Source organism: Oncorhynchus tshawytscha, linkage group LG15, assembly GCF_018296145.1.
Source record: "Oncorhynchus tshawytscha isolate Ot180627B linkage group LG15, Otsh_v2.0, whole genome shotgun sequence".
NCBI classification, from domain to species: Eukaryota; Metazoa; Chordata; class Actinopteri; order Salmoniformes; family Salmonidae; genus Oncorhynchus; species Oncorhynchus tshawytscha.
In genome coordinates, this window is record NC_056443.1 from 19,797,144 (window position 1) to 19,812,366 (window position 15,223).

The 15,223-nt window shown below is 45.4% G+C and overlaps 1 protein-coding gene across 2 annotated transcripts; it reads left to right on the forward strand.

The window, feature by feature from the left end:
• The first annotated feature begins 63 nt into the window (after nt 1-63).
• Nucleotides 64-13,376, forward strand: LOC112254075 (serine/threonine-protein kinase D3). Of its 2 annotated transcripts, none has more exons than XM_024426308.2 (19): nt 64-377; nt 663-874; nt 2,110-2,248; nt 2,941-3,072; nt 3,264-3,421; nt 4,265-4,469; nt 4,728-4,817; nt 5,260-5,413; nt 5,629-5,752; nt 5,839-5,916; nt 6,145-6,358; nt 6,699-6,727; nt 6,880-6,952; nt 7,093-7,199; nt 7,322-7,483; nt 7,661-7,759; nt 7,886-8,153; nt 9,646-9,731; nt 12,612-13,376. In XM_024426308.2, the coding sequence occupies exons 1-19, from the start codon at nt 320-322 to the stop codon at nt 12,774-12,776; spliced, it is 2,553 nt and encodes an 850-aa protein (XP_024282076.1). In that variant the 5' UTR covers nt 64-319; the 3' UTR covers nt 12,777-13,376. The 2 variants fall into 2 exon arrangements, with proteins under 2 accessions (XP_024282076.1, XP_042154195.1); XM_042298261.1 differs by having other exon boundaries at nt 4,265-4,346.
• The last annotated feature ends 1,847 nt before the right edge of the window (nt 13,377-15,223 follow it).

Here is a 15,223-nt window from a genome sequence, read left to right on the forward strand (position 1 = left end):
GAGTTTGAAATACACACCTTGCCTGCTGGACCGTAAGAGATCAATTTGTAAGCCAACAAACCAGTGTGACGTTTATTGGATAAATGATAATGGTGGACCAGGCTTCTGGTAAGTATCAAGTTGACGTATGTGTGTGTGTGTGTTCATATTCTGGGCTGAGGGTGTTACTCAGTGGCTTCCTGTCACTGTTATAAGCCTACAGCCTCACATGAGGAAATCAAATCCACCAGTGTGCTTCTGAAGAAAAGGTTGAGAACAGTAGCCACTGTTCATTTGTCAATGTGTCTTTTGAACGAGGACAGGAGACCGGGCTGCTAAGATGGAGCATTCCGAGCCTGGAAGGTGTCAACTAGACTGCATGGACTCTGAAATATCAAGTAAGGGGGTTTACCTCACCAAAAGTACTGTGCCGTGTCTCGGTAGCCATGTTTGTCTGATTTTGAATTAGGAAAGAAAATCTAGTATGTCAATATGCTCTCTTATTTTGTTCATGTCTTGACAAGCTCCGTGCCTGTGAAGTACATTCAGTTGCTGTGTATGTAGGACATTTGCTATATGAATAAATGTTAGTTTTAGTCTGCCTCTGCATCCATGATCCATCAGTACTTCTGTTCCTTATTTCTGTCATACCTCTCTAGCGCTCTCTCTATCTGCACCTATAGGTACTCTCTCCAGGATGTCAGTGGCCCGGTCCAGCCCGGGTACCCCTGATCGACCTTCCCACCCCGCGGCCCCTGGGCCCCTCCAGGCACCTCTAGGCCCTGCCTTGGTCCAGTTCCAGCTAGGCCTCTTCAGGGAGGTGGTATGGGTGCCTAGGGGGCAGCTCAGCTTTCACCACGCCAAGAGACTGGCGGCAGAGGTCATAGAACGCAAGGTAACCCCCCCCCAATCTAGAATGGTTTAGCCAATTCCTTTAACTATTGGTGTGATGCAACACAGTAGCTAAAATGTCTTTCTCTGCCTCTCTTTGTCTCTCCCTCTCTTTCTCTCTCTGTGTGTGTGTATGTCCGTCTCTACCACACCTCAGTGAGAGATAGCCCTGTTACTATGTCAGCTAGAGGGGCTGCTGTGTGGTTTAGCTGTGTCTGCAGCTTTACTTTCCAACCACAACCTCTTCTCCTGCATCTCTCTCTCTCACACACACACACACACACACACATGCTCAAACTATGGTTAGGTTTAAGGTAAGGGTACAGGTTAGGGTAAATAGGATTTTTGAATGGGACTGAATTGTGTGTCCCCACAAGGTTAGTTACACAAGTGTGTGTGCGCGCGCATGTGTAGGTGTCTTTGACCATGGTACTTGCCTACGGAGCAGAAAGAGGAACTGTCCCTCCCTACCTTCAGGTTTATGCTCAAACCCTACACCCCAAACCGAGCACTCTGTTCTCTCAGCTCTGGTCTCTCAGCTCCCGCTCAGCCCAATCCAAGCTCTTCTCTGTCCTGGCACCCCAATAGTTGAACCTGCTTCCCCTTGAAGTTAGGACAGCAGAGTCCCTGCCCATCTCCCCGAAAACATCTGAACTCCGACCTCTTCGAAGAGCATCTTAAATAATCCCCCCCCCCCTTCTTCTCACCCCCTCACGTGAACTAACACGTGCACTTGACTTTATCCCTCCTTACTAGCTCTGACTTTGCTGATATTTACTTTGAGGAAAAATGTATTTATTGTGACTGTGATATGTGGTTGTCCCACCTAGCAATCTTAAAATGAATGCACTTACTGTAAATTGCTCTGGACAGATGCATCTGCTAAATGACTTAAATGTAAATGTTAGTGTGTGAATCTTGTATGTGGTCTGTGTGAATAATCTGGATATCCCCCACCCCCCACCACCCACCCCCAGAGGTCATTGCACTTTGCCTGTTTTTGGTAGCAAACATACAAACGGTCAGAAAGCCTGGAAATAAACCCACACTCAAACTTGTTTCCATCACATTTGAATATCTAACGACAATGACGCTTGACATCCCTCACATTGTTCCGTGACCAGTCTCTCTCCTCACTGAACGCCCACTGTCTGCATGCTTTTGATGATGCACATCCAGATGATAAACCAGCCAGAACCAGACTGATTGATTGATCGATCATATCTCTGGGTATTTTAGGCTCCAGACTGCAGTGTGGTGGGTGTAGGGGAGAAGGTCCTCCTGTTTAGACACCAGCCTGGCTCACAACACCTCCTCCACAGACTCACAGACCAGGATCCACTGCTGGACGGTGACCTCATAGAGGTCATCCTCTCAGGTCAGGCTGGGGTTGTGTCCCGACTAGCATCCTATTCTGTTTATCGTGCACTACTTTTGACCGCGTATTGAATCGACTTACTTACTAGTTTAACCCCTCGATCAGACCCGACAGCGTCATTGAATATTCTTTTGGTACGCCAGAAGTACATTCATTTCCAAAGGAACGCTGCTTTTGCCTTGCAGCATAGCGTTGCACAGGCAATCGCAGTGTGTTCTGTGTTGTGGTGCATACGATTTATCCAACGTGTGCATCAAATTGTAAGCGTAGACTTGACAGAACTAGTAGCAGAAGGTGAATGTTGGAACTTTTATTGCACACACATCCACACACATTTTGGATCATGAAGAAAAGTTGGAACTGCAGCATTTATTACACAGCATTGATGCAATAACGCTGTCAGTCTTATCGAGGCATTAGCGTCCTAGGTTAATGAGTCTTGCCAGTTCAGTCTGGCCTGGAGCCCACTGTAGCTCACTGGTAACATACAATATCTGCCCCGTTGTCCTAAAGGACCCATTAAAGGACTGTGCCAGTTCTGGACTTACTAGATTTACACCTAGTTTTTCCGGATCTATGTCAAGTAATGCAAGTGGGAAAAATTGCATTTTGGGAGGGGGTGTGGATGACCACACACCATAGCAGTCATCACAGATTGTGATAGACAATCTGCTCATTCTGATCTGACTCAGGATCAGCTGCTGTGACGGAGATGAAGATCCGCCCACACACCCTGGCTGTCCAATCATATCGCACCCCCACCTTCTGTCACCACTGTGGTGAGATGCTGTGGGGACTGATACGTCAAGGGTTAAAATGTGAAGGTAAGGTGTTGGATACAGTAGTACTTTTTCTGTATATCCTATCTTTAATCACATCGAGCAACTCCAGTATTTATTTAATGTTGAATTGTATTGAATTTTTAGTCGTATATATCTTTGTACCTCAATCTATTCAGCAATTGTCTGATTCTGTCTCAATTATGTCTCCTCTCTCTCTGATACTCTCTCCGTAGGTTGTGGGTTAGACTTCCATAAGCGCTGTGCGCTGCAGTTGCCTAGTGACTGTAGCCGCGCACGGCGTCGTGTGTGTGGCCCCAGCCTGTCCCTGTTCCCCCCTGGCAGGCCCCGGACGCACTCCCTCTCCACACCTGCAGGAGGCAGTCTAGAGGAGGTCAGAATGCTTAGATACAGTGAGCGTCAAAAGTATTGAGACAGTGACAAATGTTTTGTTGGTTTGGCTCTGTACTCCTGCACTTTAGATTTGAAATGATACATTGACTATGAGGTTAAAGTGCAGACTGTCAGCTTCAATTTGAGGGAATTTTCAAATCGGGTGAACCGTTTAGAAATTACAGCAGTTTGTGTACGTAGTCCCTTCATTTTAGGGGACCAAAAGTGTTGTGTATTATTAAAGTAGTAAAAGTTTAATATTTTGTCCCATATTCCTAGCATTACATGGGGCGGCAGGGTAGCCTAGTGGTTAGAGCATTGCTAGGTTCCTAGGCCGTCATTGAAAATAAGAATTTGTTCTTAACTGACTTGCCTGGTTAAATAAAGGTTAAAAAAAATAAAAATCAAGCTTGTCTCCACAAACTTGTAAGATGCGTTTGCTGTTTGTTTTGGATGTGTTTCATATTATTTTGTGCCCAATAGATATGAATGGTACATTCATTTATATTTGTAAATAAGAATAGAATACGTTTCTAAACACTTCTACATTCATGTGGATGCTACCATGATTACGGATAGTCCTGAAGGAATTGTGAATAAGGATGTGTTCAGAAACATACACTGGAGTGGCTGATGTCATAGACCTGCATACGTTCTATTCTAATTCTATGTTAGCAACACTCTTCGTGTATTCACATGGATACACCTATAACTATATTACAGGGCAATATTGGGTGGTTCTAACGGCAACAGAAGGACCTGAAAATCTCTTCTTCCTTTCTCTCTCCTTCTTCTTCTCCCTCACCCCTTCCTTCCTCTCTGCTCTCTTCCCCTCCACGTCTAGATCAGCATGTCCAAGCCCAGGTCCAGACCCCCGTCATGGACAGATCACCCGGTGTGGCTGGGGGTGGGCCAGGGAAAGGATGGTGAGACGGGCAGGGCCAGGGTGCCCCACACCTTCCACATCCACAGCTACACCAAGCCTACCGTGTGCCAGCACTGCCGCCACCTCCTCAAAGGCCTCTTCCGCCAAGGCCTGCAATGCACCGGTGAGATGGGTCGGGGGGGGGGGGTCATAGTTCAGATAGGGTGTGTGGTTATGGGAGCAGCTGACAGATTTCAGGATTTATTTTAGCGGAGGATGCTTTCTCTAGTCGTACGTTTCTGGAAAGGGTACGTCGATCGCTTGGTCAGATCTCACGTGTGTTATTTCTGTGTCCGTCGTCTTGGTGTACTGAAGTTCACCTCTCTCTCTAATTCTCGCACTCCCTCTCTCGCTTTCTCTCGTTCTCTCTTTCTCTCTCCAGACTGTAAGCTGAACTGCCATCGTCGCTGTGAGAGCTCCCTGGTCCCCGCGGACTGTCCTGGAGAGAGGAGGAACACCAATGGGGAAGGAGGTGAGAGACAACGTCTCAGAGCAAGACAGGCCACTGAACTTATTAACCAATGGAGTCCATGTCGAACGTGCTTCATGGAAAAGTTAAAAACCCTATTTTTGATGTAAATGTCCGGACACTAAAAGGACATATTTGAGTGTTTTTGGAGCCTTTGGTCAGGTTTTTCTGTGCTTCTACAACTGCAGAACAAGCATGAGGAAGTATATTACTGGTGGGGTAAGTGTCTCAAAACCAATTGAAAGAAATCACACAAAAAAGTGTCTGGACACTTCTATGACATTTACATCAAAAATAAAGATTTGGTTGAAAAAAAAGTGAAATTGTCCTTAAAATGATACATTCCATGTACATTCTTTGACAAGAGTAGAACTGCCTTACTTCTCATTGACACAAACAGTGCCTTCGTAGCTTAATATTGATGTAGAAAGTGTTTGTCACTCAGACTCAGTGTCCAGTCTCGGCTACAAGAACGACACAGAGGATGATGAGGAGGATATGAGCTTGAGTTTAACATCACTAGAAGATGATGACGACGAGCTGTCTACCGAGGTTCCATTTGCTGAGAACAAGGAAGTGGGACATCAGCCACCAATCATGTAAGATAAAAAATGGCTATGATAGGATGTAAAGCTCAGTATGTTTCCATTTTGAGTTTTGATGATGATAATAATAATTTGAGTATGTAGTACATGAGTGTCTCATTGAAATTGTAAAGTTCTTCTTTCCCTCCCTCCCTCCTCTTATTGGTCCCTCCCTCCCTCCTCTTATTGGTCCCTCCCTCCCTCCTCTTATTGGTCCCTCCCTCCCTCAGTCCATGTTTCAGTAGTTATATTCCTCTAATGCGGGTCGTCCAGTCAGTCCGTCACAGTAAAAGACAGGCCAGTGGAGTACTGAGAGAGGGTTGGCTACTGCATCACACCAACACTGACACACTGGTGAGAACACATACGCACACAGGCAGGCATGCGCACACACACACCGAGAGAACACTCACACCATACTTTCTCATTGTTTCTGTCAGAGGAAACGTCATTACTGGATATTGGACTGGAAGAGTATCACTCTGTACCAGAACGAGATCAACACCAAGTACTACAAGGTTGGTTCAATGGGGAAGAAAGAGCCATCTATCATTCTAGCATTTACCATCCAAGCACTGTCAGTCACCTCAACACTACAGTACTGACCGCTTGTGGCCAAATAGAACATCAACCAAATGTGTTTTTGTTCCTCTCTCCCTTGTCTCTCACTCTTTCCCTCTCTTTTCTTCCCTTCTCCACACCCTCTCCTGTCTCCCTTCCTGTCTCATTCCTCCCTCCCTCTCTAGGAGATTCCTCTATCTGAGGTGCTGCAGGTACGAGGCCCCGCCCAGTTGTCTGTCCCCTTGTTGCCCGGCAACAGTGCCCACTCCTTCGAAGTGGTGACGGGCACGCTGGTGTACTGTGTGTCGGCGGGCCGGGACGGACAGGCCTGGGAGACCGCCGTACGCCAGGCTCTGATGCCCGTGCTGAACAGTGGGCAGGTGGACAAACGGGGACAAGGTGAGTCAGAGAAGTAGCATGTTTGGACTGGGATACTAGAGTATTGTTCAGAGCTAGACCAATGACTGACATCAGAGCCAAGTATTTAGAGAGTTTAGGTCATTGCGGGTTCTGTCTGAACGTTCTGTGGGTGACCCCACAACTCACCTGTGTCAGTTGGCCAAACTCTGAGTGCTCTGAGGGCCATGCCACTGGATGGTCTCTCACATTGCTTTTCATAAAGGCTTTAAAGTAAAGTTGGCATCATCCATGTTAGACTTAGTTCCATGGTCATGTTCTTTAACAATGGTGAGATTGACTATTGGTGCTTTTAATAAAGAGAGAACTCTTTCTGTTATAGACCATGAACCCCAGAGTGGAAAAAGCCCGGTAAGTGTGTGGGGTGGGTGGCTGATGGATCTATATGGAGTACGAGCTCTCGAGTCTCATTGTCTGAAATGGATAGATGAGTAACTAACACTGTTTTGTTTGTGTGTATTGCGCGCATTTTGTGTTTATGTTTGTGTGTGTGTGTCATTCAGGATGTCAGCTCAGTGTATCAGATCTTCACTGATGAGGTGCTGGGTTCAGGACAGTTTGGAGTGGTGTATGGAGGTGGGTTTGACCTTACACTGGAAGAAATGCTTTCTCTACCGTTACCTGTTCGGCTCAATGAGCTTCTTCTATTCAGATTGCATATAGGGTATTATCATTGTATTACTCGGCTAGCTGAGAGTCCTCTCTCTCGTCCCCAGGCACCCACAGACAGTCTGGTCAGCCAGTGGCCGTCAAGGTCATCGACAAAACCCGTTTCCCTACCAAACAGGAGAGACAGTTGAGGAACGAGCAGGCAATTCTACAGGTGACGGTTCTACATTTGTTTGTTTATGTTGTGTTTGTGTTACAGGGAGGTACGGTGTTTGAAATGAACATCCCCCGTTGTCATATTAGTTTCCCCCTTTCAATATGTGTGTGTGTTTTCAGAATCTGTCCCACCTCGGTATAGTTCTACTGGAGGGCATGTTTGAGACCATGGAGCACGTATTCATTGTCATGGAGAAGCTCCATGGAGATATGCTGGAGATGATTCTGTCCAATGAGAAGGGCCGACTGCCAGAGCGCACCACACGTTTCTTGGTTACACAGGTACTGGTGACATAGCGGTAGGACACGGACTATTTCTTCAACAGTTTGCGGTATTCAAATAGGGCCTCTAGAGGGGGAAGGTAGTGCCTTTTTTAATAATACGTTTGATGTATAAGTCAATGTAAAATTCAGTTGATTTTGAATTCTTTGTTGACTCATAGACGTGTGTGTGTGTAGATTCTAGAGGCCCTGCGCTACCTGCACTTCAAACACATCGCTCATTGTGACCTGAAACCTGAGAATGTATTGCTGGCCTCCCCAGACTCTTTCCCTCAGGTCAGTGTGTGTGTGTGTGTGTGTGTGTGTGTGTGTGCGCGCGCATGTGCTTCAATTTGTCTGTGAAGACTCTACTTTGTAAAATAAGCCTTCCATCAGACTTTACAGCGACTCCTCTCCCCTCAGGTAAAGCTGTGTGACTTTGGTTTTGCCCGCATCATCGGCGAGAAGTCGTTCCGCCGGTCGGTGGTGGGCACGCTGGCCTACCTGGCACCCGAGGTCATCAGTAGCCATGGTTACAACCGCTCGCTGGACATGTGGGCGGTGGGTGTGGTCCTGTACGTCAGCCTGAGCGGAACATTCCCCTTCAACGAGGACGAGGACATCAGACAACAGATCACCAACGCTGCCTTCATGTACCCCCGCCTGCCCTGGTCTAACATCTCACTAGAGGGTAAGTTTGTTCCCCTGGTAGGACCAATGCAAGCAAAAGAGTCCCATAATGATCATCAGTGATCCACGACCATATTGTACAGCTGATATGAGGTTATTTTCTGCTTATGCATATTACTTTCAATGGTGAATCCACCAGTGGTTTGCGTGGCCATAGAGCTCTATGGTTGTCTCATCTGACCAAAGCACCTGGTTCCAATCCAAGTGCCAATGCTGTTTTTTTTTAGCAAACTCCAGGTGTTTTATATTTTTTGATTGCTCTTAATAAAGGCTTTTTTTCTGGCAACCCTTCCAAAAGAGCCTATTGGAATGGAGGTGGTGTCTAGTTGTAGTTTTGGAATCTTGGTGGCCCCAAGATGCCACCAAGTTCTGGAATTCTCCAACTGTGGCCCTTGGACTTTTCTTTGCCTCCCGAACCATCTTCCTCACTATGCGTGGGGGAAAAGATACACATGCGTTCTTTACCAGGCAAGTTTACCACTGTTCCAGTGGTAAGTGGTATACTGTATTTCCTCTTTTATCTGTTTTGTATCTGATTTCTGAAGGTCTTTGCCTTTCTCCGTGGTGGTGGATGACAAATGTATTTTACATGTGTGTTACCTCGTTTTTATACCCCAGTGAAACTGGAAGCCATGGATGACCACAATACAGTTAATTTAAGTTTAGATGAACTTAAAGTAGATTTTATTTTTGTAAGATTCTTAAGAAGTGCCAATCATTTTGAGACATAACAATTATTACTTGTTAAAGAAAATCTCTTTCTCTGGGCAATTGTATTAGTAAAAAATAATATACATTTTCAAATTGTTCTGAGCATACCAATACAGCTCAGTATTTTGTATTATTTTTTTGTTTATCTTTATCAAGGATGCCAATAATTTTTGAAGTGACTGTATGTATCAATTTGACTTCATGACTCCTCAACCCCCTTCTCTGATGGGTATGGTGGCTCACCCAGGAAGGTTGTTTCACAAAAGTGTCTCCCTTCAAAAATATTAAGTAGGTCTGTACCCCCGCCTGCCTTGGGCTAACATCTCACTGGAGGGTAGGTCTGTACAGAACGCCTGCCCTGGGCTAACATCTCACTGGAGGGTAGGTCTGTACAGAACGCCTGCCTTGGGCTAACATCTCACTGGAGGGTAGGTCTGTACAGAACGCCTGCCCTGGGCTAACATCTCACTGGAGGGTAGGTCTGTACAGAACGCCTGCCCTGGGCTAACATCTCACTGGAGGGTAGGTCTGTACAGAACGCCTGCCCTGGGCTAACATCTCACTGGAGGGTAGGTCTGTACAGAACGCCTGCCCTGGGCTAACATCAGGGGTTTCAAAAGCAACATTCCCCCTAGTGTTTTGTCTAAGGCGGGGAGCAGAAACCAATGAATCAGCATTCAAACATTTGATTTCCTTATCCCTAACGTTTTATCTGTGTGGAGGTAGAATCAGTCTCTCATTACGGTTGTTCTCTCTCGCTCTCGCTCTCCCTCTCTCTCTAGCGGTGAGTCTTATCAACAACCTGCTCCAGGTTGCAGTAAGGTGTAGGTTCAGTGTGGGAAAAGCACTGGGACACCCCTGGTTACAGGTAAAAGACCTCAACTCCTCCTAACAAACACCTTTAAGGCTCAGACACACCAATGATATTGACTGTTGAGATGTACTTGGCAACTTCTGTTGGCAGTTAACTTTTTGTTGTTCACATATCACAGATACACCACCGACGCGATAGTCAAAATACTCCAGACCACAAGGTGGCAGTAGCTTGTTTGGCTTGTCCCTGCTGTAGATAGCTAATGTTAGCCAACTAGCAAGATAAGCTAATTATGTTGCTAGGTAGCTATAATGTGTAGGAAGCCCTTGTTGATATGAGCCAGATGCCACAACTAGATAACTAGCAACATGATAATTAAATCCCAATGGATTTTTTTTTTGTGAAGCAGCTGCCTCTTAAGTCAGTGGAGAATCTAGCTACAGTTGAAGTCAGAAGTTTACATACACCTTAGCCAAATACAATTAAACTCAGTTTTTCACAATTCCTTACATTTAGTCCTAGTAAAAATTCCCTATCTTAGGTCAGTAAGGATCACTGCTTTATTTTAAGAATGTGAAATGTCAGAATAATAGTAGAGATGTATTTCAGCTTTTATTTCTTTCATCACATTCCCAGTGGGTCAGAAGTTTACATACACTCAATTAGTATTTGGTAGCAATGCCTTTAAATTGTGTTTCAGGTAGCCTTCCACAAGCTTCCCACAATAAGTTGGGGGAATTTTGGCCCATTCCTCCTGACAGGGCGGGTGTAACTGAGTCAGGTTTGTAGGCCTCCTTGATCGCACTCGCTTTTTCAGTTCTGCCCACAAATTTTCTATAGGCTTGAGGTCAGGGCTTTGTGATGGCCACTCCAATACCTTGACTTTGTTGTCCTTAAGCCGTTTTGCCACAACTTTGGAAGTGTACTTGAGGTCATTGTCCATTTGGGACCAAGCTTCAACTTCCTCACTGATGTCTTGAGATGTTGCTTCAATATATCCACGTAATTTTCCTTCCTCATGAGGCCATCTATTTTGTGAAGTGTACTGCCACCACCATGCTTCACGGTTGGGATGGTGTTCTTCGGCTTGTCCTCCCACTTTTCCCTCCAAACATAATGATAGTCATTATGGCCAAACAGTTCTATTTTTGTTTCATTAGACCTGAGGACATTTCTCCAAAAAGTACCATCTTTGTCCCCATGTGCAGTTGTAAACCGTAGTCTGGCTTTTTTTATGGCGGTTTTGGAGCAGTGGCTTCTTCCTTGCTGAGCGGCCTTTCAGGTTATGTCGATATAGGACTCCTTTTACTGTGGATATAGATACTTTTGTACCTGTTTCCTCCAGCATCTTCACAAGGTCCTTTGCTGTTGTTCTGGGATTGATTTGCACTTTTCGGAACAAGGTATGTTCATCTCTAGGAGACAGAACGCCTCTCCTACCTGACTGGTATGACGGCTGCGTGGTCCCATGGTGTTTATACTTTTATACTATTGATTGTACAGATGAACGTGGTACCTTCAGGTGTTTGGAAACTGCTCCCAAGGATGAACCAGGCTTGTGGAGGTCTGCAATTTTTGTTCTTGGCTGATTTCTTTTGATTTTCCCATGATGTCAAGCAAGGAGGCACTGAGTTTGACGGTAGTAGGCCTTGAAATACATCCACAGGTACACCTCCAAATTGACTCAACTGATGTCAATTAGCCTACCAGAATCTTCTAAAGCCATGACATCATTTTCTGGAATTTTCCAAGCTGTTTAAAGGCACAGTCAAGTAAGTGTATGTAAACTTCTGACCCACCGGACTTGTGATAGTGAATGATAAGTGAAATAATCTGTCTGTAAACAATTGTTGGAAAAATTACTTGTCATGCACAAAGTAGATGTCCTAACTGGCTTGCCAAAACTATAGTTTATTAATTAACAAGAAATTTGTGGAGTGGTTGAAAAACTAGTTTTAATGACTCCAACCTAAGTGTATGTAAACTTCGGCTTTTTCCGACTTCAACTGTATGTTGTGCTACTAGAAATAATGACGATGCTAACGTTAGCTAGAATGTGAACTGGCAGAGTGGGATAGTGGAGAGTGAATTCAATGATGTATTATTCATCTTGCTAGATAGCTAGCTTAGTAAGGCATTTAGTGTTTTGCGCATTGTGCTGCACTTACAAACCCATTCGATTCATATGAAGTGTTTGTGAATGCATTGGTCAGTTAGCACGCTAACGTTAGTGAGCTTGTGCACATTATCAAGCCGAACAAAAAGACACTTATTCAAGCACAACACTCCTTAGCTAGATGTACAATAAGTATCGCAATGCTTTATTGTCTTAGTTAGAACAATTCTGATGAAAAGGGAGAGGATTACACTTGGTGTAATTTAGGTTATTTTTATTTTTTGTCACCCGTTGTCTCCCTGCCACATGGAGGTTTGTGCTCTCTGATTGGCTTAAAGTCAAGTTGACGGCCACTGCTGACAATCGCAGTGTCCGACAGGTTAGTAGAAATGACAGGTTTGTCGGCACCAGTATGCTGCATGTAGCCTACGTCTTTTTCTAGCAAGAGAAGGAACTGTGCTAAGCATAGCAGTGGGAAGTAGGGGTGCTGCAACACCCCCTGATAAATCGCAATTTAAAAAATGATATTGTTTCTGACATCTTAAACAAACTGAAAACATCTCAGAGCAGTTCGTAAGGTAATGGGTTTAGCCTATAACAAGTGAGAAGGTTAGCCAGTTTGTAACCCATTATGAATGGCCAGTTATTGACAAGCCATCTCTACATTTCACACTTCTTTCTCTCTCTCTCCCTTTGTCCTTTTCTACTCTCCCCCTTCCCCCTAACCCTAGCTCCATTCCGGCTCAACACCAACCCTAGCCATAACCAAACCCTTCTAATGCTTAACCATAATCTTAACCCTAACCTTAACTCCCCAGGACTTCCAGTTGTGGTGTGACCTGAGGGCGTTTGAGAAGAGAATGGGCTGCAGGTACCTGACTCACGAGGGGGACGAGGACCGCTGGAGATGCCACGCCTTGGACAGGGGCCTGGTCTTCCCCTCTCACCTCACCTGGACCCCCGGGCACGATGACAGCCTGTGACCCTAGGCCCAAATGTCAAAGGTGACGGGTCGGACAAGATGGCTCCTGGGCTACTGGTGTGTTTCAGTGGTGATCAGCATAAACAACTGTCTGGATGCTGTTAGTGGAAGGTGGAGTGGAGTCTGTATTTATAGCAGTCTCGTAGAAAAAGATCACTGGAAGAGATGACGACTCCGGATTCGGACACAGTGACAAATCCTGGACTTTATGGTGCCATAGTGGTTATTGCTTAATAAATCATAATATTAAGACTAATGTTTCAGGCCCTTTTTATTTAACCTTTAACCTAGGCAAGTCAGTTAAGAACAAATTCTTATTTTGAATGATGGCCTAGGAACAAATGCCCAGAGTAGTAGTTTACCAGGATCACAAGGCAGGTTCTCTGTCCTTCTACAAAATTCATCCTTCTATGACCCTCCTCCACAGAGTCCAGACAAATTCACTCAGCCCCTCTATCCTGCGTTTGGGAGGTATTGGTACGATACTGAGATGTGTAAGCCTTGGTAGAGGTGATGGCCTACGTACTTCTGCATATATAGTGTATGTGGACACCCCTTCAAATTAGTGGATTCGGCTATTTCAGCCACACCCATTGCTGACAGGTGTACAAAATCGAGCACACAGCCATGCAATCTCCATAGACAAATATTGGCAGTAGAATGGCCTTACTGAAGAGCTCAGTGACTTTCAGCATGGCACTGTCGTAGGGATGCCATCTTTCCAACAAGTCAGGTCATCAAATTTCTGCTCTGCTACAGCTTCCCCAGTCAACGGTAAGTGCTGTTATTGTGAAGAAGAAACATCTAGGAGCAACAACAGCTCAGCCGCGAGGTGGTCAGCCACACAAGCTCACAGAACAGGACCGCCGAATGTTGACGAGCATAACTGTCCTCAGTTGCAACACTCACTACAGTGTTCCAAACTGCCTCTGGAAGCAACGTCAGCTTCCAGAGGCATGAAATGGGTTTCCATGGCCGAACATACACACACACACAAGCCTAAGATCACCATGTGCAATGCCAAGCGTCGGCTGGAGTGGTGTTAAGCTCGATGCTATTGGACTCTGGGGCAGTGGAAAGGCGTTCTCTGGAGTGATGAATCACTCTTCACCATCTGGCAGTCCGACGTCCGAATCTGGGTTCGCCGGATATTAGGAGAATGCTACCTGCCCAAATGCATAGTGCCAACTGTACAGTTTGGTTTAGGAGGAATAATGTTCTGGGGCTGTTTTTCATGGTTCCTGCTAGGCAACATACAATGACATTCTAGATGATTCTGCCCTTCCAACTTTGTGGCAACACTTTGGGGAAGGCCCTTTCCTGTTTTAGCATGACAATGCCCCCGTGCGCAAAGCGAGGTCCATACAAAAATGGTTTGTCGAGATCGGTGTGGAAGACTGGCCTGCACAGAGCCCTGACCTCAACCGTATCGAACAACTTTGGGGTGAATTGGAACGCCGACTGCATGTCGGGCCTAATCGCCCAACATCACTGCCTGACCTCACTAATGCTCTTGTGGCAATGCTCTTGTGATGGAAGCAAGTCCCTGCAGCAATCTTCCAACATTTAGTGTAAAGCCTTCCCAGAAGAGTGGAGTCTGTTATAGCAGCAAAGGGGGACCAACTCCATATTAATGCCCATGGTTTTGGAATGAGAGGTTCAACGGGCAGGTGTCCACATGCTTTTGGTCATATAGTGTGTGATGCTTTAACATTTTCCTGTGCATTTGTTTTTCACAATGATTGGATCAAAAAAACTGTCCACTTGATGGCGCTGTTTGCCAAACAATAAACAGCATTGCTAATCTACTCAGTAACTTGCTTCATTTTCCTAGAAAATCTTTAGATAATGATGTATAGTGTTTAAGATCCACTATCTAGAGTGTATAATAGATTAAAGTAATGCTACTGTTTAGGGGGTTTATAAAGGTTTTAAAATAGTTTAAATCTGTTCTCTCTCTCTCTCTCTCCCTCCTTCCCTATAACCCACCCCTTAGGCAGATCCCTCCCATAGTCCTCTCTGTGTCTGTCTCTTTGTCTCTCTCTCTCTCCCCCTCCAACTTCTATCCCTTCCTCCTTCCCCTCTAACTCCACCCCTCCCACACTCTCGTCTGAGGAAACGAAACTGATCAGAGTCTATGGCCTTTTCTCATTTGGGCATAGAAATAGTACACACAGAACAGATCTACGGCTTCTTGGACTTGCTTTTAATGAGCATGACAGATCTATAACGCATATTTTTTTGTGAATTTCGTTGGGTTGGAGGAAGAGAGAAAAAGAGGGACAAATAAAGTAACAGGGTTGACGGTAACAGGGTTGACGGTAACAGGGTTGACGGTAACAGGGTTGACGGTAACAGGGTTGACGGTAACAGGGTTGACGGTAACAGGGTTGACGGTAACAGGGTTGACGGTAACAGGGTTGACGGCATCTTAAATCAGCCATGAAT

Coding starts and splice junctions, on each gene's coding strand:
- LOC112254075 (XM_024426308.2), top strand. CDS start 320: ATGGAGCATTCCGAGCCTGGAAGGTGTCAACTAGACTGCATGGACTCT. Junction 3,073..3,263: donor TCAAGGGTTAAAATGTGAAG/GTAAGGTGTTGG, acceptor CTCTCTCCGTAG/GTTGTGGGTTAGACTTCCAT. Junction 7,200..7,321: donor ACGAGCAGGCAATTCTACAG/GTGACGGTTCTA, acceptor GTGTGTTTTCAG/AATCTGTCCCACCTCGGTAT.